The sequence below is a fragment of the Tiliqua scincoides genome, chromosome 2 (genome assembly GCF_035046505.1).
Source record: "Tiliqua scincoides isolate rTilSci1 chromosome 2, rTilSci1.hap2, whole genome shotgun sequence".
In the NCBI taxonomy this organism is placed as follows: Eukaryota; Metazoa; Chordata; class Lepidosauria; order Squamata; family Scincidae; genus Tiliqua; species Tiliqua scincoides.
The window spans coordinates 265,930,994-265,956,655 of record NC_089822.1 but is presented as its reverse complement, the minus strand read 5'-3'; the positions used below and the strand labels follow the sequence as shown (position 1 = coordinate 265,956,655).

At 48.7% G+C, this 25,662-nt stretch overlaps 1 protein-coding gene and 1 pseudogene across 3 annotated transcripts; one reads left to right on the top strand and one right to left on the bottom strand.

Moving 5' to 3' along the window:
• LOC136640328 (zinc finger protein 208-like) overlaps nucleotides 1–25,662 on the top strand; it is a 211,533-nt pseudogene that overhangs the window by 135,524 nt on the left and 50,347 nt on the right.
• On the bottom strand, nucleotides 7,609–17,096 carry LOC136640340 (zinc finger protein 30-like). Of its 3 annotated transcripts, none has more exons than XM_066615390.1 (4): nucleotides 17,012–17,096; nucleotides 14,130–14,289; nucleotides 12,041–13,257; nucleotides 7,609–10,181 (listed from the first exon to the last, which is right to left on the bottom strand). In XM_066615390.1, the coding sequence occupies exons 3-4, from the start codon at nucleotides 13,026–13,028 to the stop codon at nucleotides 8,455–8,457; spliced, it is 2,715 nt and encodes a 904-aa protein (XP_066471487.1). In that variant the 5' UTR covers nucleotides 13,029–13,257; nucleotides 14,130–14,289; nucleotides 17,012–17,096; the 3' UTR covers nucleotides 7,609–8,454. The 3 variants fall into 3 exon arrangements, with proteins under 3 accessions (XP_066471487.1, XP_066471489.1, XP_066471488.1); XM_066615392.1 differs by having other exon boundaries at nucleotides 14,130–14,285; nucleotides 17,012–17,046; XM_066615391.1 differs by lacking the exon at nucleotides 17,012–17,096 and adding an exon at nucleotides 16,103–16,252.

Sequence of the window (25,662 nt, the reverse complement as noted above, 5' to 3'; positions counted from 1 at the left end):
CTCTGCACAGGCTCCAAGTTCCGCTACGTACATGTGGGAAGACAAAAAATCATTGCTATGGACAGCTGCTATCACCACTTGGATATATACACCAGGAACACACTCTGCACATGCTCCGAGTTTCAGTACATATGCATGCATGGTTGTGTGTGTGAATGAATGAATGAATGCAAAGGATCGTTAAGTGGTAGACAGCTGCTATCATCACTTGGACATATACAACAGGAGTGTACTCTGCACATGCTCAGAGTTCCACTACATACATGTGAACAAACACCAAACAGCCAGAACAAATGTAGGGCCCAGCAAGCAGGACTCATTGGGGGCTGGCAAAGCATTCACAATGACATGCATATAATTTGAGAAGCAACAATGGTAGGAAAATGTAATATTGAAAATCAAGAGAGGACTTTTTGTGCTGGGGGTGGAATACTAGACTGCAAAAGGAAGCTGATGCCCAGAGCTGCACAAAGCATATTTTCTAGTACCTTCCCCTGTCCTGGAGTTGGGTGCAGTCGACACTCTGAATCCTAGAGAGGTCTGGGGGGGAAGGTGCTGTAGGGGACCACAAAGGCCACTGGAACTCTGTTGTCAAACCCCCCCCCCCCCCCACAGTTCCATTCTATGACTTTTCAGGATTGCTTGGTGGGGAAAACTGGAAATGTTAGGGGGGAAAACATGAAAGCCAAAGTAAAACCTTTATTGGGATGCAATATCACAAAGTTGGGGGGGGGGGAGAGAAAAGTTGAGCATGATGAAGTATCTCAAGATCTGTGGCTTGAAGCAGGTCTGAGATGGAGCACAGGGGAGTTTAGGGGGCCTTATGGTGCAATCCTAGGTGTATCAACTCAGAAGTAAGTCCCACTGTGTTCAATGGAGCTTAGTCCCAAGAAAGGGTATATAGGATTGCAGCCACTGAGAAGTCTCTGCTAGGAGTGAAACTGTTTTCAGGGTTGTGCCAAGGACTCCTGGGACAAAGGAGCAAAAGCGGTTTTCACCCATTGAATGCACACAATCTAGAATTATTTGGCTCTGCCTTCAGCAATGTAGTGTAGCAGTTAGTGTTGGAGTAGGACTGGGGGAGGGACCCAGAATTTTGCTTTTCCACATTCTTAGAGACTCTCAGGGCAGCTCATATTTGGTTAAAAATACAAACTACAGTCATCAAAACATTACAAAGCAGCAACAAAAATGAACAGGGAGCCATGACAAATTCACAGGCAACATGTTGGCCCCTTACACATATTTTAATGGTCCTAGTGCAGGCATCTCTCCCTCCCTCTTCTGAAGAGTAAGGACAGGCTACAACCCTTCTACATCGAGCCATCCTTCTGAAGCTGCCCCAGAGGCAGCTGGCTCTGATATAGGTTGCAGTGTCAGAGGCTAAAGGCTCTGTGGGTCCCAAGGCTGGCTATGAACCAGGCAACGGCCATGTTAATGAATCATGATGAACTTGGATAGTTGAGCATTCCTTGTAAATGGTGTTAGTCACAAACTGTAGTGTAACTTGCCTGGTGTGCAGTCCGCTAACACAATGCAGGGTGACTTTTAGAAAAGACTTGGATTCTGAAATTCTGCAGAAAGAGGAAGGACAGTAACAGAATCAAATACTCGTGTAAACAAGGGATGTGAAGCACCAGAGTCCTTCGAAAAGTGCCGCCATGGTGGGAAGTGTGCAAGCACTCTCAACACACACGCAAAGCTCTGTGCGTGAGTTGAGAGTCCTTGTGCACCTCCCACGGTGGTGGTGCTTTTTAAAGGACTCCAGTGGGGAGGCTCTGCCTCACCTGCCTCCCCACCCATCACACATCCCTGATGTAAACTGCCCCCATGCACTGGCAGAGGGGCTTCCTTTACAGAAGAACATAAGAATTCCCAATTGCCCCTGCTAATTGGGTAAGAGGCACTTTTTCAAGTGGGTGCTCCTTTTTTTAGCAGGGGGAAAATAACTGGCCCACCTCACCCCAGCAGTGTCTGTTCTAGTGGCTGTCTGCTGGTATTCATTTGCATTTTTTTAGATTGTGAGCCCTTTTGGGACAGGAAGCCATTTAGTTATTTGATTTTTCTCTGTAAACTGCATTGTGAACTTTTAGTTGAAAAGCGGTGTATAAATACTGTTAATAATAATAATAACAGCCCCACTGGATCAGGCCATAGGCCCATCTAGTCCAGCTTCCTGTATCTCACAGCGGCCCACCAAATGCCCCAGGGAGCACACCTGATAACAAAAGACCTGCATCCTGGTGCCCTCCCTTGCATTGGCATTCTGACATAGCCCATTTCTAAAATCAGGAGGTTGCACATACACATCATGGCTTGTAACCCGTAATGGATTTTTCCTCCAGAAACTTGTCCATTCCCCTTTTAAAGGCGTCCAGGCCAGACACCATCACCACATCCTGTGGCAAGGAGTTCCACAGACCAACCACACGCTGAGTAAAGAAATATTTTCTTTTGTCTGTTCTAACTTTCCCAACACTCAATTTTAGCAGATGTCCCCTGGTTCTGGTGTTATGTGAGAGTGTAAAGAGCATCTCTCTATCCACTCTGTCCATCCCCTGCATAATTTTGTATGTCTCAATCATGTCCCCCCTCAGGCACCTCTTTTCTAGGCTGAAGAGGCCCAAACGCCATAGCCTTTCCTCATAAGGAAGGTGCCCCAGCCCAGTAATAATCTTAGTCACTCTCTTTTGCACTTTTTCCATTTCCACTACGTCTTTTTTGAGATTTGGCAACCAGAACTGAACACACTTTCTGAACATTCTAAAGATGACCATATAACATCTTGTTGACCATTGGTCCAGCTTAGGACAGTTGTCCATTGGTCTTTGACAAAAACGCTCATTATTACATCACAGTCACTGTCAGCCATTGGTTCCCAATCTTATCTGTAGTGCAATACCCTTCCTCCTGCTGGTGCTGGTTCAGAACCTGGAAGTAAGTGCCAATGAAGCAGAGTGATGAAGTCATTGGCCATTGATTCTGGGTTCTGCGAGTGGGAAGTGACCTGCAAATGGAGGATATGGAGGGAACCAAAAAAGTCCCTCAAATGCCATGCACAATGCGCAGCCCATGGAGCATGGCTTCTACTCTGCAGTCCGTTGCATAGCGGTCACACTTCCAACTGGCTTGGCCAGCACAGGGACATGCAGTCATTAGAGGCAGTGGAGGCAGAGCCTCACGTGACCCTGGCCGCCCCCCAAAGGGCCTGGTAAATTAAAAAAAGTTGCATCTGGAGGCCTTCTGAGGGCCAGAGAGGCAACGTGCAGCTTCTGCAGCCCTCGGAAGGTTTTCTGAGTCCTGAAGGACTTTTAAAGGTACTTCCAGTTTTATCAAAAAATCAGATTTACCTTTAAAAGGCCTTCTGGGGGCCAGAGAGGCACTCTCTGCTGGAGTGATGCCCTTCCTCCTGCCTCTCCTCCTGCCCTTCCTCCTGCTGGCGCAGGTCCAGAACCCAGAATTAAGAGCCAATGAAGTCGGGCATGATGATGTCACTGGCACCTGGGTTCTGAGACCAGCTCTGAGCTATCTGGAAATCTAGTTTCAGAGTGATGGAGAATGGGAACGGTTAGTACTTACTTACTCATAGTCATCTGGCAATTTCCAGTAAGCAAGTTGACCCTCCCCTGCAGAAGAGGAGGCCAGGGTAGGGCCAGGAAGCCAAAGATCACCAGTGAGTTGGTGAAGTCCACCCAAAGACCCAAGACCTCCTCTCTGGGAGGAGAACAGACTTTTTAAAATCAAGTTTAAGAGGAAGAGACCCAAGAGACCCTCAACAACCATCTCTTCCCCTCCCCCCTGTAGGAGCTGCCAACATGATCCAATAGCCAACAAGAAGGTATGCATGTGTATGCAAATCCTGAAGAATCCCAATGTGTTTCTTTGTGTGTGCACGCCCAGTTGTGGTGAGTAGATGTCTGTGTTGTAGTTGGTGCCTCTGAAAAAACAGAAAACAGGAGGACAACATATGTGTGTGTGTGTGTGTGTAGGGGGGCGTTAAGGGAAACCTCCTTTTTGCCCCATTCCCTGACCAATACAGGGGAAGGAGCGAGGGATGGGACGTTGGAGAATGAGAAAGAGTGCAGAGTGCAGACATATCATGGACTGTCCAGCAGAGGGTGAGCCTTGCAGGGATCAAGAGGTCGTGAGTGGCAGAGAGACCCAGACTGGACATCAGAAGCAGACAGAGGGAGGTTCTGGTGCCAAGACAGTCTTGGTTTCCTGCTCCAGCTGCTGCAGTATTGAAGGGGCTGGGGGAGGGGAGGGGCTGAGGCTGCTTCAATGCAGATCACAGTCCTGATCCAAGGAGTGATTTGCGTTCCGGTTTTGTCCTCCTTCCTGCCTTCTCCATGCACAGAGACTGAAAGCCCCCAAATCCCATTCCCCCACCCACTAGTAGTTGTAGTTGGCAACCTTCAGTCTCGAAAGACTCTGGTATCGCGCTCTGAAAGGTGGTTCTGGAACAGCGTCTAGTGTGGCTGAAAAGGCCGATTCGGGAGTGACAATCCCTTCCACACTGGGAGCAAGTGCAGTCTGTCCCTGGTCTGTCTCCCTGGCTATGGGCCTTCCTTCTTTGCCTCTTTGCCTCAGACTGTTGGCCAAGTGTCTCTTCAAACTGGGAAAGGCCATGCTGCACAGCCTGCCTCCAAGTGGGCCGCTCAGAGGCCAGGGTTTCCCACTTGTTGAGGTCCACTCCTAAGGCCTTCAGATCCCTCTTGCAGATGTCCTTGTATCGCAGCTGTGGTCTACCTGTAGGGCGCTTTCCTTGCACGAGTCCCGCCCACAAAGGCCCCAAAAGGGCCCTGCTAGTTTCTTTTCCTGCCTCTGCAGCCCCACTTCCTTCCCACCGATTCTCAGTCCCAGAAGAGGAGGGCAAGACAGGAAGTGTGGAGGAGGAGGAAGGGCAAACCAGGTGTGTGGAGGAGGGAGAGCACCCTGCTGGCTCCCCTTCCTGCCTTTGTAGCCCCACCTGCCTTCTGAGTCAGCATTCCCTTCCCCTGACTCCCAGTCTTACAAGAGGAATTGGCCAGACAGGAAGTGTGGAGGAAGAGCAGGGGCAGACCGGAAGTGAGCGTGTGGAGGACAGAGAGCCTGGAGCCGTTCTAGGCACCGTGCCGCTCCTCCAGCCACTTGGAGCCGCACTAGGCGCCGTGCTGAGGTTATGCAAGTTGCGAGCTTTCGGTGCTGCGCTCGGAGGCTGCCTCTATCTGATTGGCTGGGAGCTGATTTGCATGTTCGGAACAGGCAGCCAATGAGCGCATCGGAGGGGGAGCGCGGCCCCGCCCAGCAGGGACAGCCCCGCCCGAGGCGGAGTTAAGGGGGGCTGGGAGGAGCTTCTGGAGGCGGGGAGAAGGTGGCTGTGTGTGAGTTCCTATCTGGTTGCCCCGCTAGAATCTGCCTTGGCAGGACCTGCGCGTTCGAGTCCCGTGACGTCCCCCCTGGCTGGGCTGCAAACCCTCAGCGCCCCAGTCACGTTGCGAGGCTGGAACCACAGTGAGAGCCCTGGCAGGGGGACCCGGCAGAGAGCCCTCCCCGCCCCTTTTGCCCCCTTGCAGGAGGGTTGACCCTGGCATGGCCCCAGCACCTCCTTTCTGCCCCTTTCAGGAGGGTTAAGCCTTGAATGTCCACAACACCCCCTTTCTGCCCCCTCGCAGGAAGGTTAACCCTCGCATGGCCACAGCACCCCCCTTCTGCCCCCTTGCAGGAGGGGTTATCCCTTGCATGTCCACAGCATCCTGCTTTTTGCCTCTCTTGGAGAAGAGATGAACCCTTACATGTCTAGAGCACCCTATTTTTACCAGTGTTGCACAAGGTTAACCCACACATGACCACAACACCCCCATTTCTGTATCCCTGGTGGGACCCTTACATGTCCTTAACCCTTACATGTCTGGAGCACTTCCATTTGCGCCCCCGTCAGGTGAGGCAAACCCTCACATAGCCACAGCAAAACAAGGTGCCCTCTGGCTGGAGATGCACAAATGCCCTTCCATGTGCTGGAGCTTCATCCCCTTTGGAAGGCGACTTGCAGACCCAGGAAAGCTCCTTCTCAAGGAGGAACTCAAGGATGCAACCAGGCGCCCGACTGTAGCCCTCACAACAGAGTATAAAAATGATCAGTTCAAAATGAAACATATTGGCTTCACTTTAGAATATAACCCCCCTTCCCCCCCCCACACTTTCTGATTGGGAGCCCAATATAATCCTATCCAACTTTCCAGTGCCAGTGCTGCTGTACCTATGGGGTATGCACAGCTTCCTGCATTGGGGAGGCAGCATTGGAGTCCTCCTCAAGGTAGGGGAACACTTGTTCCTTACCTTGGGGCTGCACTGAGGCTGCCCCAGTGCTGGAAAGTTGGACAGGATTGGGTCCCAAGGCTGCAATCCTTTCCACAGTGACCTGCAAGTAAGCCCCATTGACTATAATGTGACTTACTTCTGAGCAGACATGCCTAGGATTCCCTAACTCTCAAACAAGTTGAAGTAGCTCAGGTAAACATGTAGCTAACTCCACATAAGAAAAAATAAGTAGTCAAATCAGGAAGTCATTGAATCAAGTAGGCACATCTGCAAGTAGGTCATAAGCACCAGCTAAGAAAATACCATCAGGACACTAGCAGCTGTCCACTCCTCCAGGACAGCTGCTGGGTGACTTTGGGCCATTCATTTCCTCTTGGCCTCAGCTACTTTACAGGGTTGTTGTGATCAACTCAGGAAGAATCATGAATGAGCTCCTTGGAGGAATGGTGGCATTAATGGGTAGCACATAAATGGAAAATGCCTAAAAAGTAGAAAACTAGAAGAACAAGTCTAGACCCTTTCTCCTTAATGCACTAGATTTCCATTTGCGGGGATTATTTTACTTGGAGGAGAAATAGAAAAGTGCATCCTTGCCTGCAGTATGAATTGGTATAGGCCAGTCTACCCCCATAGGGCTTATGACCTCATTCTGCTGCACATGTAGATCCAGCCTGTTACCACATGTGCTCGTGATCCATTCTCTTCCTAGTTGTGATGCATTGGGAGGTGACATTGAGTGAAAGGAGGAGCCTCAGCATGACTAGGAAGAGGCCATGTCTGAAGCAGGTTCCGGGTATCTGTGGTTTCTGGCATTCAGGGTTGATAAGAGGACATAAAAATCTACTACAGTTTGGGTGATGAGTATAGAATGACCACTTTTTCTGCACAATTCTGCCTGCCCTTGAAGTTACTCTGCTCTGAACCTCACCACCTAGTGAAATTGGATTGGTAGGTGAGGCAGCATCTCCACTGTGGTGGCACCTGAACTATGAAGCTTCATCTCTTCAGGAGGCCCACCTGACCCTTATATTTTAAAAGCACTGTGAAGAATTCCATTCTTAGGCAGGCTTAGGTATATTTTGATTGCTATCTTTCAGCTACTGATTTGTAACTTGAGTTTTAGTTTGTTTTCCATTTAATTTTAAAATTGTTGTTTGATCTTTCTAAAAATATTTTGTATCAGCTGTTTGTCAGGTGCTTTGGTGGCACTTTTGGGGGGAGAAAAGAGGTGTATGTGTGCATATATAAATACACAGAAATCAAAAATGTCTCTAGTGGATCAAGCAAAGGCCACAGCAGCCACACAGCAAGTTTTTATATCTACTGATCTGCTTTATTTCTCAAACAGTGTATCCTACGGTCCAGCCAAAAGGCATCTCGCAGTGGCTTAGCACATGTTAAAACAGCAATTTTCAAGGTTTTTCTTCTCATGGCACATTGAACTCTCTGGTCTTCTCAATGGTCTTTGCCTCTTATGAAGTCACTTCCAGCTTCTGGGAGACTGCTGGGCTCTGCGGCTCTGTTTCTAGGGCAACTATCTGTAGCGATAAATTGTCTGTCCCTCTACCTCCGCTGGCTCTGCTGGTGGAGGAAGGAGGACAGACAATTTGTGATAGTAGACAATTGCCCTAGAGACAGAGCTGCAGAACCTGGAAGAGTTTTTCAGCAATTTTCAACTTCCATTCCCATGGCGTACCTGTGGACCTTTCGTGGCACACTGATGTGCCACAGCGCGCCGGTTGAAAATTGCTGTGTTAAAACAATGACAAGCACACTTCACATAAATGCCCCTCCCACCTCCAGCATAAGTCTCATCTCTAGCTGGAGCGCTTGGTCTGATGCCGCAGCCTCCATTCTGTGTCCTTGTGTCTATTGCTTCATTTTATTTCTCAAACAGCGGATCCTACAGCCTAGCCAAGGGGCTTTCACAGTGGCTCACCACCTGTGAAAAAGGATGATAACCACACCAAAACACAAAAACCTTAAGACACCCGAAGTACTGAGCTCATCTAAAAACAACAGGACTGTTCTCATGTCTATCCAATTTGGATTACTGAGCTATAAACAGTGACTAAACACTTTCCCCTACTTGTGGCATAACTCTCCAGTCTCTCCTGCCTGCATTCCCTGATTTTAAACACTTTCTTTACTCCTTCACGGTCCTCCAACAGACAGGCTTTCTTCCCTGCAAGGATTCTCCGGGTCAGTGGATGCCTTGCCACTTGTACAAGATTCTTCCACACTTGAGTCATTCAGCGGAGTTCCTTCTGAATGCTTTTGCAAGTGTGTCTCTGGCTTTTCCTCATTTTGAATGCTCTTTCCACGCCTGGAGCTTTCATAATATTCTGCTCGGATGTGGTGTCTGTGGTGAGAAGTCAAATTCTTCCCTCTCCGGAATCTTTCTCCACACTCCAAGCACTTAAAGGGTTTCTCTCCAGTGTGGATTCTCTGGTGATTAGCAAGTGAGTCGTATCGTGGGAACCTTTTCCCACACTCGCCGCACTGATAGGGTTTCTCTCCTGTGTGGATTCTCTGATGCCTGTTCAATGTGTTTCGTTCATTGAAGGTTCTTCCACAGTAAGAACACGGATAGGGTTTCTCCCCAGTGTGAGTCCTCTGGTGTACGATGAGTAGTGCCTTTTGGTGAAAAGATTTTCCACACATCAGACAGTGATAGGGCAACTCTCCTCTGTGGAATTTCAGGTGTGCTTGTAGATACTCCTTCGCTCTGAAACGTTTCCCACAATCAGGACACTCAAAAGGCTTCTCTCCTGTGTGGATTCTCTGATGGATGTTCAATGTACTTCTAACTCGGAAACCTCTCCCACAATCTGGACACTCATAAGGCCTCTCTCCGGTGTGAGCTCTTTGATGTGTGAGAAGATATCCCTTCCGTTTAAAATGTTTCCCACATTCTGGACATCCATAAGGGGCCCCTTCATGGACTTTCATATGGGACCGCAGATACTCCTTCCATCGGAAGCTTTTCCCACATTCTGGGCATTGATAGGGTGTCTCCACATTTTGAGTATTTTCTTCACTATGGAGTCTTTGGTGTTTTGTGAGTCCATGTTTTAGTTTAAAGGTTTTTCCACACTGGAGACATTCATAGGGTCTGGCTTCTGCATGAGTTCTCTGATGTATATGAAGATTCCCCTTCAGTCGGAATCCTTTCCCACAATCAGGACACATATAAGGTTTTTCAGTGGAGTGCACTCCTTGATGTACCCGAAGCTGATAGTTCCGCTCAAAGCTTTTCCCACATTCAGGGCATTTATAGGGTTTCTCTCCTGTGTGAACTGTTTGGTGTCTCTTCAGTGCTTTTAAATCAAAGAAAGTGCTTTCACACTGAGAGCACATAAAGGGTCCCTCTGCGGTGTGAATCCTCTGATGCAGCTGAAGGTCTGCTTTCAGCTGGACGCTTTTTCCAGGCTCTGGGTTTTTGTTCAGATTCTCCTTGGAATGAATTCTCTGATGTTTCCAAAAGTAATCCATGTGTTTGAAGCTTTTCCCACACACTGGGCATTGATACGGCTTTTCTGTTGTGTGGATTCGCTGGTGTCTCGTCAGCTTATACTTCCACTGGAAACTTTTCCCACAGTCAAGGCATGTGTGCCTTTTTTCACTAGCAGACGGTGTGGTTTTGTTAAATACCAGGTCGCTTTCTGGACACGGATCAGATTCCCTTCTTTGTTTGGCTCCTTCCTTCTCCTTCTCAATCTCAGCTGGACACTTGCATCCATGGACCTCAGGAACAGAGGACACCTTTCCAGGATGTCTACCCAGTAAGGCCCTGTAAGAGCCCGTTGGTTCCAAACCTCCCCAGTGAAGATTCCTTCCTGGATTCTCCGATACCAGACATTCCAGCGAAGTGTGTTTTCCTGTTCCACAGAAAGAGCAACATTTATTAAAAGAGGAAGGGCACCAAGAAACCAGAAGGTAAAATTTCCAAGCTCCCCATAAATAAGTTAAAGAGGGTGGGGATAAAAGGTGTTGATGGCCGGGTTTCACTTATTTCCTTGGCAATTACCTTTTTATCTCCCACTTCCTCCATGGAGCCCACAGTTTTAGACATGATCCTTCCTCCCCACCCTGTTATATTTTTACAACAGCCTTATGAGAGTGACTGATATACAGTGGCTTACTAGGGATTTGAACCTAGTCTAACAATTATCCCAACACTACACTATTCTGGCTCTTATTACAAAATCTTTGCAATAACATTTACATCCCATGCAAAAACTGTATTTAAGGAAATGCTATTGAGTTCAATGGCAATTTACTTACAAGCAAGTCAGCTTCTGATCAAAGTGGTTTGAACGTGGCCACATAGAACCATTATCACCTCAAAAGGACTGTACAGAATCTGGCTGCATTTCTCTCTGTCACTAATCCCACCTTGTTTTAGCACTCCTTTGCAGCTAATTATCCCTTCTTCTCCCTCTCCCAATCCTTAGGGACAATTAGCCACATAAGGTAAGATGGGGAGTGGGGTTACTTGGAAGCCACAGATTCTTGCCCTTATTCCTGTTCGTTGTGCAGTCTTTGACATCAGTCTCTACAGCTTTTGAGGGGCAGCCTTCAAATGTTTTGATTACATGGGTTCAATAGGGGTCCACCCTGTCCTTGCAAAATGGCTGACTGTAAATGGGGTAAGTCCTCAGGCTGAGCAACTCCTCGCTCAGGCATTGACTGTGCTGGCCTGTCCATCCCCCATCTTCCAGGAATTTGTCTATTCCCCTTTTAAATCCATCTAAATCAGTGACCCACAGGCATTAACATGCTGCCCCAGCACCCAGGGCAGTGATCATGACATCACATGACTGTGTCATCATTTCCGAGTTCTCCTTGGAGGAGGGGCGCCTTCACAGGAGAAGGAATGGGAGGTATGAATTCACCAGCACCTTCTCCGTAACAAGGGTGGAGCATGGGGCAGTCATGCGCCCCCCCTTTAGTGTAGCACCCAGGCAGGTGCCCCTCAGGCTCCACCCTAGTTATGCCTTTGCAGTGACCATCACAGTGACCATTTGCTACCACATCACATGGTAGCAAATTCCATAAATTCATTATGCCTTGTGTGACAAAATACTTTCTCTTGTCTGTTCTGAAACTGTCATTTTCTTTCCACAAAAGCCAAGCTGTGATTTGTTTAAAAAAGATGAAATGTGACCTGCTAATCAGTGTATTTGGGTGAGTTTTAATATTACTAGAGGGAGAACTGTCGCTCTGTCTCTCCACTTTCTACACACCATCCATCATTTACAAACCTGTCCTAAAAGAGTCATCTTTTTAATAAATAAAATCACCCCAAATACTACTGCCTTTCCTCACTGGGAAGGTGCTCTGAATGCATTGATCACTGGTGATGCCTGTCTCTGTACCTAAGTAATTCCTCCAGGGAGTTGTCATTGACCAGCCAATCACAACTAGGAATCAGGAACAGAACAAATTTCCGTTGTATTTTTAGACATTCAGCCTACTCAGAACCAAAGAAATCTTTCTGATCTCCAACAGCTCTCATTATGTTTCCGTATGGAAGTTAAAACAGGAGCCGACTTTTCTGGTGTGTTCAATGTGACTGACCAGGGTGGAACTCTGCTATTAACCAACAGCCACACAGAACCTTCAAGACAATGCCGGGAAATAACAAGCCCTGTTCTGAAAAATAGTCCCCCACTCATTAATGTTGTCTAAATGTACTCCAGATGCAGTTACAGACCCCTGGCTGAGTCATACTCACTTTTGCAAAGGACTCTATTTGCCTCTCTTTTCCCGGAGCTCTGAAGACCCTGGACAGGAGATTCCTCTTCTAGCTGGACCTCGATGGATGCCACCTCTTCTAGCTTGGTCTGGATGGGCAGTGGCTCCTCTTCCAACTTGATCTGGATTATCAGTGGTTCCGCTTCTAGCATGTTCAGGATGTCAGGCTCCTCTACCAACACCTTCTGGGCAGAAGGCTCCTCTTCTACCTTGAAATGGATGGATGGCTCCTCTTTTGGACTGATCAGGACAGCTGATCCCTCTTCTGGCTTGACTCGGAAAGCTGGCTCTTCTAGCTTGATCTGGATGCCCAGCACCTCCTTTTCTGGCTCATTCTGAATGTCTAGCTCCCTTTTGAGCATGTTCTGAATAGTTGGCTCCTCTTCTAGCATGATTTGGGCAGAAGGCTGCATTTCTAGTTTGATATGGAAGGCCTGTGATTCCTCTTCTCGCTTGATCTGGATGGCTGGTTCACCATCCATCATATTCTGAGCAGGAATCTCCTCTTCTAGCTTGATCTGGATAGACGATTCCTCTTCTGGCTTGTTCTGAATGGCAATTTGCTCTTCTAACTTGATCTCATAAGCTAGCTGCTTTTCTAGCTTGATTTGGATGGCCAGTGACTCCTCTTCTAGCTTGCTCTGGATGTCCAGCTTATTTTCTAACTTGCTCTGAGCATAAGGCTCCTCTTTTGGCTTGATTTGGATGGATGGCTTATTTTCTGGCTGGATCTGGTTGGCTAGCTCCTTTTCTGACTTAATTCGGATAGAAGGTTGCTTTTCTGGCATGTTCAAGCTGGCTGGTTCTTCTTCTATCTTGATCTGAACAGCAAGCTTCTCTTCTAGCTTGTTTTGTATGGCCAGCTTCTCTTCTGACGTAGTCTGGATGGATGGCTCCTCTTCTGGTTTGATCTGGATTGCCAGCTTCTCTTCTAGCACAATTCGTGTGGATGGCCCCTTTTCTAACATTATTAGAACGCACGCTTTGTAGCTGTGGTGAACAAATGGTTCCTCTTCTAGATTCCAGAAAGCAGAGAGTCCCTCCTCTAGCTTGAGGTAAACAAAGAGCTTCTCTTTTAGAACGATCTGAACAGGCGGCTCCTACCTTGGTCCTCTTCTGCCTTGATCAGGATGGATGGAACTTCAAGAATTATTGTATGAATGAATGGCTGGAGCTGGAAGACCTGAATGGACATCCCTGGGTCACAAGAAATAGGAGAAAAAAGACAGAAAGTGTGAAATGAAGGACTTACCCCATCCTGATTAAACCTTGTTCCTCTTCTGCAGGAACAATTACACAAATGCCGTTTGGAAAAGAAACAATGGAAAACCGTTACTCAAAATAAGATGTCCTGCATAGGACATCATTATTGAAAACAACCTTTATGCACTGAAAAGAGAAACAGATTTTGTATATAAGCTATGCCTTCCCATGGGACGCAGAGCATTCCATAGCTTTTAACCAGCCTATGCACAGTTCCAGTTATCTCTAAATACCACATACTGGGGACAGATATAACAGAAGGAGACTGTCAGCTTCGGGTGCTCCATGTGGGTTCTGACTGGCCCCTGTTAGAAAAGATGCTGAGCTAGACGGCCTTTGGTCTGATACAGCAGGCACATAAGAAGAGCCCTGCTGGATCACCCCAAAGGCCCATCTAGTCCAGCTTCCTGTATCTCACAGCGGCCCACCAGATGCCTCAGGGATCTCACAAGACAACATGAGACCTAAATCCTGTTGCCACTCCTGTGCACCTGGCATCCTGAGCTGCAACATGGAGATCCGTCTTTATTAGCTGGAAATCCAACATCAGACGAGCTGATGTTGGAACTCCTACTAATAAGACAGACATATGATTAAAGCTAAATATTTCCATATCCATTGTACTACGTTAGTTCTCTGTTAATGGACTGGTTCCTGCAGAGAATTACAGTGCACAGAGCATGTAGCTGGAAGGACAGCTGAAGGGCACAGTCACTTGTACTTAGCCTTGCTTACTATTAGCCAATATTTATTTCCCAGGAGTCTCTGGCAGGGATGAAAACATGCAAATCATTCCATTGGTTTACCATAATCAGTGGTAGCAACTATTCATTGCTATCTTTCCCAGCATCATCATTTTAGACAGTGATTTTCAACGTTTTTCTTCTCATGGTATACTGAACTCTATGGTCTTCTATATGGTCTTCGCTTCTACTAATGTCACTTCCAGCTTCCAGGAGACTCTTCCTAGAGGTAGTGGAGGGAGAGGGACAGACAAGTTGTTACTATAGATAGTTCCCCTGGAAACAGAGCCCCTTAACCTAGATGAGTTTTTCAGCTATTTTCAACCGCTGTGTTCCAAGCTCCCATGGCACACCTGCAGACCTTTTATGGCACACTAGTGTGCCATGGCAAACAGTTGAAAACTGCTATTTTAAGCCATTTCTGCCCAACGTTGCATATACGCAACAGTGACCAAATGTGTACACCTGTGGGCTGTGGTTAAAATGTAGATGACAGCAACTGAACCTGGGACTGTCTGAATGCAAACCAAGAGCTCCATCACCAAGGTCCACACTAGATACTGTTTCAGAGCTGCATCAATATGGGAGTACTGTGCGAGGAAGGGAGGGAGAACATGAGCCCTGCCAGATCAGGCCCAGGGCCCATCTAGTCCAGCTTCCTGCATCTCACAGCAGCCCACCAGATCCCTCAGGGAGCACACACAGGACCACAAGATACCTGCATCTCACTGCCACCTCCCTGCATCTAGCATTCTATTTACGCTCATGTCCCCCAGCAAGACACCAGATTGCAATTGGGTTGAACTTGTGCTACTTCATTAAACACAGTAACCAATTTTAATGCAGGAAACCTACAGGAATATACCTTCCCTCCCTAAGGTTTAATTCCCTGAGTCCTCCCTCCCTCCTTCCCTGAGGCTACTACATGGCCTCAATGCAAAATGTACCCCCACACTTGTTCCTTCCCTAGAGCAGAACTGAGAGCTGTCCAGAAGAGCCAGCACTGAAAATCCGCATTTTGACCCAGATGGCATCAGTGCATCTTTCCCCTCCCTTGAAACAAAAGGTCTTGATAAAGAGAGGAGTTAAGAACATAAGAAGAGCCCCACTGGCTCAGGCCAAAGGCCCATCTAGTCCAGCTTCCTGTGTCTCAGAGTTCCTGCTTTCTCTAAGTCAGGTCTTCCTTTTGGTTTATATTAAAAAAAAACTTGTTCAATATCTAAAAGCACATGGCTGGCAAATAAATTGAGAATATGATTTCTTCATGCAACTGTGCTCAGTTTCGGGTGGGGGGCTGAAGCGGATTTGAGATCTGGACAGTAAGTTGAGTGTTTTATATGAGGGATCTGGGGCAGAACACCCCAATGTGGACCACACTGCAGGGTTGTTATATACCAAGCTGGAGCCTTTCCACCATGCAATATTTCATTAGTTTATACAAGTTCTTAATCAATTGTGGCTTTTCTGTCTCAATGCCTGACACCATGGGCAGTATTATCGCTGCACCGAAAGGCTGTAAGCCATTCTCTCAGCCTCAGCCTGACCCCCTCCCCAGCCTGGGTTTAGCTCTGAAGCCCAAAGAGCACTCCTCTCTCTGTGCATGAGTCTCTCCTTCCTAAATATCATCTGGGGAGTCCTTGTTGTGGGTGCTGCCTCCACAAAAAGTGTGATTGGCAGTAATCACTCATTTATTGGTTGAGTTTACTATGTAATAAGCTTTGTGAACAATAGTTCTCTTGATGATGATGGTCACAGTGATGATAAAATCCTGCTGCTGCAGGGGGGGGGGATTTAAACATGGCTGCCCCCATTTGAACCAGGACATGGCCCCTCTAATAGTCTTTGTTTATCACTGTGGTTGGCACAAGTAAGGGGGGGGGAGGACTGTCTGTTCTGGTGCCTGCCTGGGGCTATAGAGCTATTAAGGGCTGTGCAGTCAATGGGGCGGAGGGGGGGGATCCAGGCCTGGATCAGGAGAGGATGTAGGGAGAGCCTGGATCAGGAGAGCCCTGTAGGGAGCCAAGCCAAAGACTTACCCAGCTTTGATCTCTAAAGGAGGCTTGTTCAGAGTTTCTCAGCCCATCACAGCAGAGCCCCTGCCAGTCCCTCCCTGCAGTTAAGGCTGTCTTCCGGGGCACAGGTGCAAGACACAACATTGGCAGTCCCAGAGCAGGCATTGCCAGGCTCTGGGTGAGGCAACTGCACTTTGCACACGTTCATGAGCTTGTTGTTCCTGGTGCATATCCCCCAGGAGGAGGGATGGTGCTTGAAGGGAGGGAGGCCAGGGCTCTGGGCTGCCACCCATGCATGCCAGTGGACGAGGGGGGTCCCATGGGGGGGCTGCCACCCATACAAGCCTATGGGTAAGGAGATCCCATGGGGGGGAGCTGCCACCCATGCCTGCCTATGAGCGAGGCATGCATGGGGGTCTGCCACCCATGGACTCCTATGGGCAAGGGGTCCCATGGGAGGGCTGCCACCCATGCACGCCTATGGGCGAGGGGGTCTGCCACCCATGTACGCCTACGGGCGAGGGGGTCCCATGGGGGGGCTGCCACCCATGCACGCCTATGGGCGGTAGGGGCATGATCCCATGGGGGGGCTTCCCCCCGTGCAGGTCTTTGGACGAGGGGGGTCCCTTGGGGGGCTGCCCCCATGCAAGCCTATAGGCGGGGGTCCCTGGTGAGTGCCCGGAGAAGGCTCTGCTGGGACTCGGGCAGTACTGGGAGGCCCTCCATGGGGGGGGAGATGGTTGGGGGACGCAGCGCCCCCTCTGCCTCCAGAGATGGGGGGAGCTGGGCATGGCCTCCCCCACACACACGGTGGGGCACTGAGAGCCGGCCAGGGCCGCCCTGCTGGTGGGGAGCCTCGCGGGTCCTTTGTCCCCCCGCAGCCCCGTCCTCGCGCGCAGCCCCCCCCGTGCTGCTGCCCCCGCCCCCACTCACCCGCTCCTTCCCACGCAGCGACCTCCGGGGACCAGGCGGGAGGCGCTCCGAGGCCACGGGGGGGGGGGGTGAAGCAGGAGCCCCGCCCCCGACGGAAGCCTCCTCCCGCTTCCTGGCCCTCTAGGAAGAGGCTGGAGGCAGCAGCTGCATCCGGCCACAGGCTGGGAGGAAGCCGGTGGCGTAGCCGGAGGGGGGCGCGGCAGGGGCCTCTGAGGGGAAGGAGGCGACAGAGCTGGGGAGGGGGCAGCAACCACAAGGGTCTTGGGAGCCCACTTCTCCTCGCTTTGGGGACGTGCGATGGGTGCGGAGGCAGGTGAGGCAGAGCCTCCCCACCAGAGTCCGCCTTGGGAGGCGCTCAGGCACCCACAACCCACGCGCAGAGCATGGCCCTGGACTCCAGACCCTGCAGAGCATGTGGGTTGTGGGTGCGTGGGTGCCTTCCACGGCAACGGCACTTGTCAAAGGACTGCAGTGGGGAGGCTCTGCCTCACCTGCCTCCCCACCCACTGCATGTCCCTGCTGCTCTCTCATGGTCCTCATGGCAGTGCTTTTCAAAGGACTCTGGTGGGGAGGCCCTGCCTCACCCTGCCTCCCCACCCACCACACATCCCTGCTGCGCTTCCCAAAGCAGGGCCCAGGTCTACCTGCCCATGCAGGGTCAGCACCTGGATGCAGTCCTATGGAAAGACAAACGCACTCCTAAGCCTCCCTAAAATCTTTTCAATATAGAAAATCATTGCAGAAAATGAGCACCATCCTATTGAGGCGCGCACTAGAATGGAAAGCATCCTGTATCAAAACTGACCTCTCCAGTATCTGTAGTCCTGCAGCTGGGTGTGTCAGCCCCCATACACTCCATCATGGCAAGTGGATCTACACGCCTGTGGCAGGCCAGCTACCTCCCAGATTTGGCACGGCGCTAAGGAGTGTCATGTATGCATTCCTCGGCCCAGCACATATGGCTTTCAGTAGCAGCAGCCATGGGCAGCACCCAGCACCCCACATGGGCAGGAAGTCCACATGAGATAGGAAAATATAAGATCCCAAGAAATTTCTGGGGCACTTTCTTTGGCTCCTGGGTTTGGGTACAAGTTACCCCCTTTTCACCTCCCCTTTTTGGGCCCTGCCTGCAGGGCAGCTAAACCCAAGAGATGGAAGGATTAGCCTGAGATCACCCAGTAAGATTCCTAGCTGGAGCCAGGCTTTGGCAGAAGGCAGGCAGGAGGTCTGGTCTAGAGGGTAGAGCCTCTGTCTGCCTGAAGATAACATCCACAAGGTCGCCAGTTCGAGGCCACCGGCACCGTGCAACCTTGAAGCAGCTGACAAGCTGAAGCCGAGCTATTTCCATCTGCTCTGAGCATGGGAGGATGGAGGCCAAAATGTGAAGCCAGATCGGAATGAAACACCTGAATGTTGTGGTTCTTGAAAGAAAGAACCTTCTTTCAATTGTAAAAATCCCTATTTAATAAGGGATTTAAATAAAGCCTGCCTATGTAAACAGTCTTGAATAAAGACCAAGAAAAGCGGTATATAAATACCTGTTATTATTATTATTATTTGAACACAGACCTTTCTGATCATAATTGAATCTTCAGTTGGGTTTCACTTTGCAGACCAGCCATTTTCAACCTTTTCCATCTCACAGCACACTGAGAAGGAGCTAAAATTGTCAAGGCAAATCATCAGTTTTTTGACAATTGTCAAAGTACACTGCACTGCTGGCTGGGGGCTCACATCCCCCAATGGCACTACTACTATATGACCCTCCCCAAACTCCCGCGGCACACCTGCAGACACTTCACAGCACACCAGTGTGCCGTGGCACAGTGGCTGAAAATCACAGTTGTAGACGATCACTTTGAATCCGCTGTTGTGTCTCCATTAGTTTGACATGCTGTATTTGTTACTAGAATGCTAAGTTCTGAACCCAGCCTTGCACCTGTGTGTTGCTTGTAAATTTTACAGCACATGTCATAGAAGCATTAGTATCAGGCGCTCCTACCAGCCAGCAGGTCTGCTTCTTGCACCCCACAAGGTGCTTCTAGTTGTCTCTCTGTGTCCCCCATCTCACCCCAAATGCAAACACCTATCTTTCTGTATGGGACAGTGGAGAGGAGAAAGTCCTTTTCCCTCTCGCACAACACCTGAACCAGGGGACATCTGCTAAAATTGAGTGTCAGGTGAGAACAGACAAAAGGAAATCTTTCTTGGCCCAGCATGCAGTTAAATGGTGGAACTCCTTGCCACAGGATGTGTAGATGGTACCTAGCACAGATGCCTTTTAAAGGGTTCTGGACAGATTTCTGGAGGAAAAGTCCCTTACAGGATAGAAGCCATGAAGCAACCTCCAGGTTTGAGAAGGAGCCTATCTCTCAACCCCAGATGCAAGCTAGTGGCAATAGGGCTCCCTTCAGCATCTGGTAGGGCACTTTGAGATGCAGGAAGATATAGGCTGATGGGTTCTGAGCTGTCTGTGACAGATCAGGAGAGAGATCTTGGGGTGCTGGTGGACAGGTTGATGAAAGTGTCGACCCAATGTGCGGCGGCAGTGAAGAAGGCCAATTCTATGCTTGGGATCATTAGGAAGGGTATTGAGAACAAAACGGCTAGTATTATAATGCCGTTGTACAAATCTATGGTAAGGCCACACCTGGAGTATTGTGTCCAGTTCTGGTCGCCGCATCTCAAAAAAGACATAGTGGAAATGGAAAAGGTGCAAAAGAGAGCGACTAAGTTGATTACGGGGCTGGGGCACCTTCCTTATGAGGAAAGACTACGGCATTTGGGCCTCTTCAGCCTAGAAAAGAGACGCCTGAGGGGGGACATGATTGAGACATACAAAATTATGCAGGGGATGGACAGAGTGGATAGGGAGATGCTCTTTACACTCTCACATAATACCAGAACCAGGGGACATCCACTAAAATTGAGTGTTGGGCGGGTTAGGACAGACAAAAGAAAATATTTCTTTACTCAGCGTGTGGTCGGTCTGTGGAACTCCTTGCCACAGGATGTGGTGCTGGTGTCTAGCCTAGACGCCTTTAAAAGGGGATTGGACAAGTTTCTGGAGGAAAAATCCATTATGGGGTACAAGCCATGGTGTGTATGCGCAACCTCCTGATTTTAGAAATGGGTTATGTCAGAATGCCAGATGCAAGGGAGGGCACCAGGATGAGGTCTCTTGTTATCTGGTGTGCTCCCTGGGGCATTTGGTGGGCCGCTGTGAGATACAGGAAGCAGGACTAGATGGGCCTATGCCCTGATCCAGTGGGGCTGTTCTTATGTTCTTATGAAGCTGGACTAGGTGGGCCTTTGGCCTGATCTTATGGTCTTCAGAACCTCACACTAAATCAGCCTATTAGTTTTCTGGGGGGGGGGGAAGGGGGGAGAATGTCATCCTTAGAGACACCTCCAGCCACCTCTCATCTTAACAATTCATTTATGCCTAATAAAGGTTTTGTTGACTGTTGACTGACTTAACAATTCATCTCATTTTAACAATTACCTCCCATTGTGAAAAATTCCCCACACCCACAACTAATCGGCCTAACAAAAGGAGTGGCCAGAGCCATTAAGGTCACTGCAGCTTCAGAGCAGATTAAAAAAACTTTAGGCATTAACAGGGCAGAGATGCACACACTTTGTGGCCTTAAAAGTTGGGCCTATTCTTGGGGATATTTGGGGTGCTGAATTTAAAAATGCCATCAGTTTTGCCTGACTGGCTACACTTTGGGGGGTATGACATAGCCACTTATACACTGATTCAAGCAGCTTCCTCGTGATGAAGGCATGCCATAGGAAAGGGCAGCCTCCCAGTTGCTACTAGACATGCTGGCTATGTGCTACCTCTGGGTTGAACTTCACAGTGCCTCAGAATACAGTTGCAGAGGCCTTCCTCAGTTCAGGGACATGTGGTGGGTGGGAAGCCAGGTGTGTCAGAGCCTCCCCCCTGGAGTCCTTTGAAAAGCACCGCTGCCACATGGGGCACCCAAGCACCCTCAACGCACAAATCTTCAGTTGAGTTTCACTTTGTAGATGTTCACAGAACACGTGTTGAGGGTGCTAGAGTACCTCACATAGTGGTGGTGACTTTCAAAGGACTCCTGTGGGGATGCTGTGCCTCACCTGCCTTCTCATCCACCGCACGGCCCTGCCTCAGTTATGGAATTCCCAGGGGCAGCAGGTGGGCCACTGTGGGAAGCAGGATGTTGGACTAGCTGGTCCTTCTGGTCTCATCCAGAAGGGCTTTTCTTCTGCCTTCAGCAACATGGGGATGTCAAGAAAATGTATCTGGAGCTGGAGGAATCAGGTTCCTTCTGCACTGCCCACTATGGCACCAGGGGAGGGTGGGGAACAACATGGATGTTGCACACCTGGGAAGCAGGAAAGGGATGAGAGCAGCAGGGAGGCATTGTAGGAAAGGAGAGCTTGGTGCGGTGTATGGTAGTTGGGGGAACTACCGAACTAACGATTGTGGGGGAAACAGGCAATGGCTCTGAGGAAAAGCTGCAGGGCAGACGGTTAAAAATTTTCCTGTTTGATGTCACTTCCAGTCATAACAGCACTTCCGCTGGGTCCTGACAGACTCTCATTCTAAAAAGTGGGTCCCGACGCTAAACACTTGAGAACGACTGCTTTGGAAGAAATAAAGGGGTTCAACGTCCCCTTGGCATGACAGGAGGTTTTGGTTAAGGAGGTAGATTCCAGAATCATTTTCCTGACCTACAGTCCTGTGTAATAAGAAGCAGTTCATTGGATTAGGCTGTAGAGTGCAAGGATGGGCGCTGTGGGGCTTCCATAGCATGACCTGGTGGAGAGCACAAGATTTTCAGCCCAGGCTCTTGGTCCGGCCTGCTGAAAGAACACCTGCTGTCTTCCTCCCTCCTGGCTCAGCTTCCAGGCAACCAGCCAAGTTCTAGAGGCTGCTACAGAGCCAACATCCACTCTGTGTTCTCTGTAGAGCAGAAGCCCACTTCTTGTGCCCCCCCCCCCCCAGAACTTCCCCTATGACTGGCACTTTTGACAAGACTGGGGAAGATGGCTGTCATTCTGTTGACATCATCCCCATGAAACAGAGGACTGCATGGTCATAGTGACATGACAGTCATTCCTTGTGGCATTGCCACAACTCATTGGTCACTCACAGCCCATCTCTTTAACTCATTGGTCACTCACAGCCTCAGCTCCAGGGCCACCGTCTTATAAGGACTAGGATGCACCTCCAATCCCACTGCAGCATCAAGCTCAAGAGCTTCTCTTTGGGAAGAGAAGTGGCCTTTAGCTAAACTGGCCTTTAGCCGATGATGGTGGGCCTATCAGTCCAATGCAGTTTCGGCCCAGCAAAGTTAAGGGACTATTTACTGATGCACAATCCTGCCAACACATGGAGACTGCTGGGGAAGAATGCTCCATGCCATACAACCACCTGAGCATTGTTGGATATGGGGCAGGGCCTGTACAGCACCACTCTTTCCTACAAGCAAACACATGAACCTCTTCCCCAGCCCTGTTTAGATCGCCTCTCCCCCTTGTGTTCACCTTGAGAATGGATGATTCCCCATTCTGGTCCTGCAGCAGTTATGGAGGAGACAGCCCCCTAGCTCACACCTGAGTATTCCTGCTCTGACACAGCTACTGGGATGAGTGCAGGGTTTAGGAGGCTTTGAAACGCCCTCCACCATCAGGTCCATATACTTGAAAAGGATTGTGGGTCTCTATGGGCAACTAACTGTGAACCACAGCTGCGATACAAGGACATCTGCAAGAGGGATCTGAAGGCCTTAGGAGTGGACCTCAACAGGTGGGAAACCCTGCCTCTGAGCAGCCTGCTTGGAGGCAGGCTGTGCAGCATGGCCTTTCCCAGTTTGAAGAGACACTTGGCCAACAGACTGAGGCAAAGAGGCAAAGAAGGAAGGCCCATAGACAGACCAGGGACAGACCTCACTTGCTCCCAGTGTGGAAGGGATTGTCACTCCCGAATTGGCCTTTTCAGCACAATAGACGCTGTTCCAGAACAACCATTCAGAGCGCGATACTGAAGGTTGCCAACTTCTAGCAGGTGATTCCCCCCCCCCCAGCTTAAATTTAGATTTAATGATTTATTTGATGTGTCTTTTGTATTGTTGTACTGTATTTTAACAGTTGCAGATGCCTGATCTTGGCTGGTCTCAGAAGCTAAGCAGGGTCAAGCTGGTTAGTACTTAGATGGGAGACCACCTGGGAATACCGGGTGCTGTAGGCTTATACCATAGTCTTTCGAGACTGAAGGTTGCCAACCATTTTAACAGTTTGCCAGCTGGATTGGTCACCTCTCTGTGGGGAGAAGAGAGACACATTGTAATATAGATGAAGGATATTCCATACCATAGTAAACCATGCCACAGCAGCCACATTATAAGCCCTGTGCAAACCCATTTTCAAGAACTTTTGCTAATTCCCCTCCCCCACGTTCTTCCCAGGCCCAGCACACTGAGAACCTCTTTTCCTGCATTTGTAGTCTCCAAAGTCTTGCTTGATCTCTTGGTTCGATGGAGCAGGAAAAATTCATATATATATTTACTTTATTCCTCAAACAGTTTAGTTTACAGTCCAGCCCAAAGGGTTCTCACAGCAGCTCAAGATATGTTCAGTGGATCAAAACCACAGCATAATATAGAAACTTTAAAACACAAAATATGAAACTCATATGAAATCAAAAGACAGCATAACTTAATAATTTGTTTCCCTTGAGTTGGCATTATCCGGTCTTTAACATTATTCATTACTTCACAAACTTTGCTTCCCAACCAGAAAATTGGGTCAGTGGAAAATTCATCCAAACCTGAGTCACTGTATTTGATTGTGTGTATCTGGATTTTCTTTAGTCTGAAGGCTCTTTCCACATTCAGAGCTTTCATAATATTTCTCTCCTGTGTGGATTCTCTGATGGTTTTTCAGTGTACTGAAGGTTCTCCCATAATCTAGACACTCGTAAGGTCTCTCCCTCTTTTATAATACTCTCATAATATTCTCCTCTTTTGAGGGTTCTGCAGTGTGAGGTCAACATATTCCTCCTCCAGAATGTTTTTCCACATGCCAGACACTGGAAGGGCTTCTCTCTCTTGTGCATTCTCTGGTGATCAACAAGCAAGTCATATTGTGGGAACCTTTTTCCACACTCAAGGGCATTCATATGGCTTCTCTCCTGTGTGGAGTCTCCTGTGTGGAGTCATGCCTTTTCAATGTATTTCTTTCACAGAAGGTTCTACCACAAGCAGGCCACGGAAAGGGTATTTTCCAGAATGGGTTCTCTGATGTGTCAAAACTGTCCCCTTATAGGGAAAAGATTTTCCACACTCCCCTCTCCTGTGTGGATTCTCTGATGTGCCTGAGAATATTCCTTCTGTTGAAAGCACTTCCCACTATCAGGACACTCATACATTTTCTCTCCTGTGTAGATTCTCTGATGGTTTTTCAGTGTACTGAAGGTTCTCCCATAATCTAGACACTCGTAAGGTCTCTCCCCAGTGTGGGTTATTTGTGTGCAGTAAGATGTTCCTCCCAACAAAATCTTTTCCCACATTCCAGACATCCATAAGGTGCTTTTTCTTTTTGCATTCTCTGATGGGGTCTGCAGATAACTCCTTCAATTTGAAGTTTTTCCCACACTTTGCACACCGATACACTTTTGCTGCATTTTGGGCTTTTTCTGCTGTGTGGATTCTTTGGTGTCTTAGTTTAAGATTCTTCCACACCAAGGACACTCATAGGGTCTGATTTCAGTGTGGTTTCTCTGATGTACAAGATTATCCTTCCTTTGGAAGCTTTTCCTACACACTGAGCATTCAAAAAGCCTTCCTCACGTATGGACTTGATGGCGTTGAGTGAATTTAGACTTTCTTTGGAAACTCTTCCCACAGTCCATGCACATGTAGCTTTCTGCCCTAGCAGTGTGGTGTTAAAATTCTGACCACTTTCCAGGCACACACCAAATTTTCTCCTTTGCTTTGTCAGCAGCTTTTCCTGCCCATTCTGGGATTTACATTCATGTTCATAGATCTCAGCAATGAGGGAAGCATTTCCAGTATGCTTTCCCAGTAAGGCCTTTTGAGACTGCACTCATTCCATACCTCTCCAGTGAAGGCTCTTCTCAAGATGCCCAGATACAATTGATTCCAGCAAAGTGTTTTTTCCTGTCCCAGAGAAAGAGGGAAAAAATTATGAAAATGAAAGAGAGAGGGAGGGTGATTATTTTGGGGACTAAGAAATCAAATGGCAACTTTTCCATTTTATCCTCTCAAGAACACTGTGAGGTATGTTGGGCTGACAGGCCCCCCTTCCAGGACCATCTCTTGAACTTCACAGATGAGTGGGGGCTCCAGCCCTTGTCTACCTTCTCCTACACTAATCAGTGCACTACTCTGGGTCTCTAGTATTCTTTACATAATTTTTCCAAGGACAGTTACATCTCTGAGCAACAACATATTTAAAGAGAAGCCATCAATGTCATTATAAATTACTCCTGAGTAAGCCAGTTTAAAATGAGGGTGGGACTGCCAGGAAACTGGCTGCCTTTCTCTCATAGTTATTTATCTCAGTTTGTCTTATTGCTCCTTGGCAGCTAATTGCCCCTCCCCATGCCTAGGGACAATTAGCCAAAGGAGCAAAACAAC

Excerpts from the sequence above, each read along its gene's own strand:
- LOC136640340 (XM_066615390.1), bottom strand. The coding sequence starts at position 13,028 with ATGTTAGAAAAGGGGCCATCCACACGAATTGTGCTAGAAGAGAAGCTG. Across the intron at positions 10,182-12,040 it reads AAATAGAGTCCTTTGCAAAA|GAAAACACACTTCGCTGGAA; the intron begins GTGAGTATGACT and ends TCTGTGGAACAG.